The following is a 1,343-nucleotide window of genomic DNA, read 5'->3' on the forward strand; positions in this document are numbered from 1 at the left end:
AAAAAAAAACAAAACAAATGTTGATAGTTGATTTTAACAAAAAATATAAGTTGGTTATACTATTAGTGTCTCTTTGTTTATTGAAAAGGAAGATTTGCTCTCCTTTTTTCAGCCTGCTAGAAAGATGGCGGATATTCAGACAGAGCGCACCTACCAGAAGCAGCCGACTATCTTCCAAAACAAGAAGACGGTCCTTCTGGGAGAAACTGGCAAAGAGAAGCTCCCTCGGTACTACAAGAACATCGGTCTGGGCTTTAAGACCCCCAAAGAGGCCATCGAGGGCACCTATATTGATAAGAAATGCCCCTTTACCGGTAACGTCTCCATCCGGGGGCGTATCCTGTCTGGTGTGGTGACCAAGATGAAGATGCAGAGGACCATTGTCATCTGCCGGGACTATCTCCACTACATCCACAAATACAATCGCTTTGAGAAGCGCCACAAGAACATGTCGGTGCACCTGTCCCCCTGCTTCAGGGATGTCCAGATCGGCGACATCGTCACAGGGGGCGAGTGCAGGCCCCTGAGTAAGACCATATGCTTCAGCGTGCTTAAGGTCACCAAGGCTGCCGGCACCAAGAAGCAGTTCCAGAAGTTCTAACTCCACCTGGCCACCCCCCCTCCCAAGGGAATAAAGTTATTCTGATTCTTGAAAAAAAAAAAAAAAAAAGGAAGATTTGTGCTAATAAGATTGGAGAAATTTTTATGCCCATGTCTTGTACCCTGAGCAACTACTTTAAAGAGAACAATATGTAATGTGCTAACTGTTGTTATTGTCCCATTATTTTGTCATGAAATTTTAGTCTACCTTTTTCTGTAAAATAAAGAATGAAAAAAAATCAAGCAACATTTCATTATCCTTCCTAGACAATCTAAGAGGAACTCCATTGCTTAGCCACAAAGAGATTTGAAAATGAGATTGTGCCCTCCTTATATCTAATGAAGATTGCACAAAAACTTCTGACACTTAGGAATTGACACAGAGGAACAAAGAGACTTAGGAATGAATTGAAGCAGGCAATCAATTTTACTTCCAGAAATAAAAGAAAAGAATTGTCGGGCGCGGGCGCCCTGCTCCTCAGCCATGCCCCTCCCGCTGGAGCTTCTGCTAGGAGTCTTGTTTCCTGTATAGCTTTTGGTCCCTGCTGGCAAGATTTGATTGGTTCACATAGCCCTACGAAGCAGCTGACTATTGGCCTATTGCCCACGTCAGGCGATGTACTTGGCGCCCACGGATAGGTCCGGGAAGGGGATATAAGGAGGGGTTAGAGGGAGGAAGGAAGAAGGAGAAGAGGGAGGAGGACACGTGAAAATAAAGAGATCGAGAACTAAGAAGGAAGCTC

General features: G+C 44.5%; 1 protein-coding gene across 1 annotated transcript; it reads left to right on the plus strand.

Annotated features, from left to right (window-relative positions):
• The first annotated feature begins 106 nt into the window (after nt 1–106).
• On the plus strand, nt 107–657 carry LOC101569328 (40S ribosomal protein S11-like). Its single transcript, XM_004630776.2, has one exon. It carries the CDS (start codon nt 125–127, stop codon nt 599–601), a length of 477 nt encoding a protein of 158 aa, XP_004630833.1. The 5' UTR covers nt 107–124; the 3' UTR covers nt 602–657.
• Nucleotides 658–1,343: the final 686 nt, after the last annotated feature.

The sequence above is a fragment of the Octodon degus genome, unplaced genomic scaffold, assembly GCF_000260255.1.
Source record: "Octodon degus isolate 3935 unplaced genomic scaffold, OctDeg1.0 scaffold00037, whole genome shotgun sequence".
Taxonomy (NCBI): Eukaryota; Metazoa; Chordata; class Mammalia; order Rodentia; family Octodontidae; genus Octodon; species Octodon degus.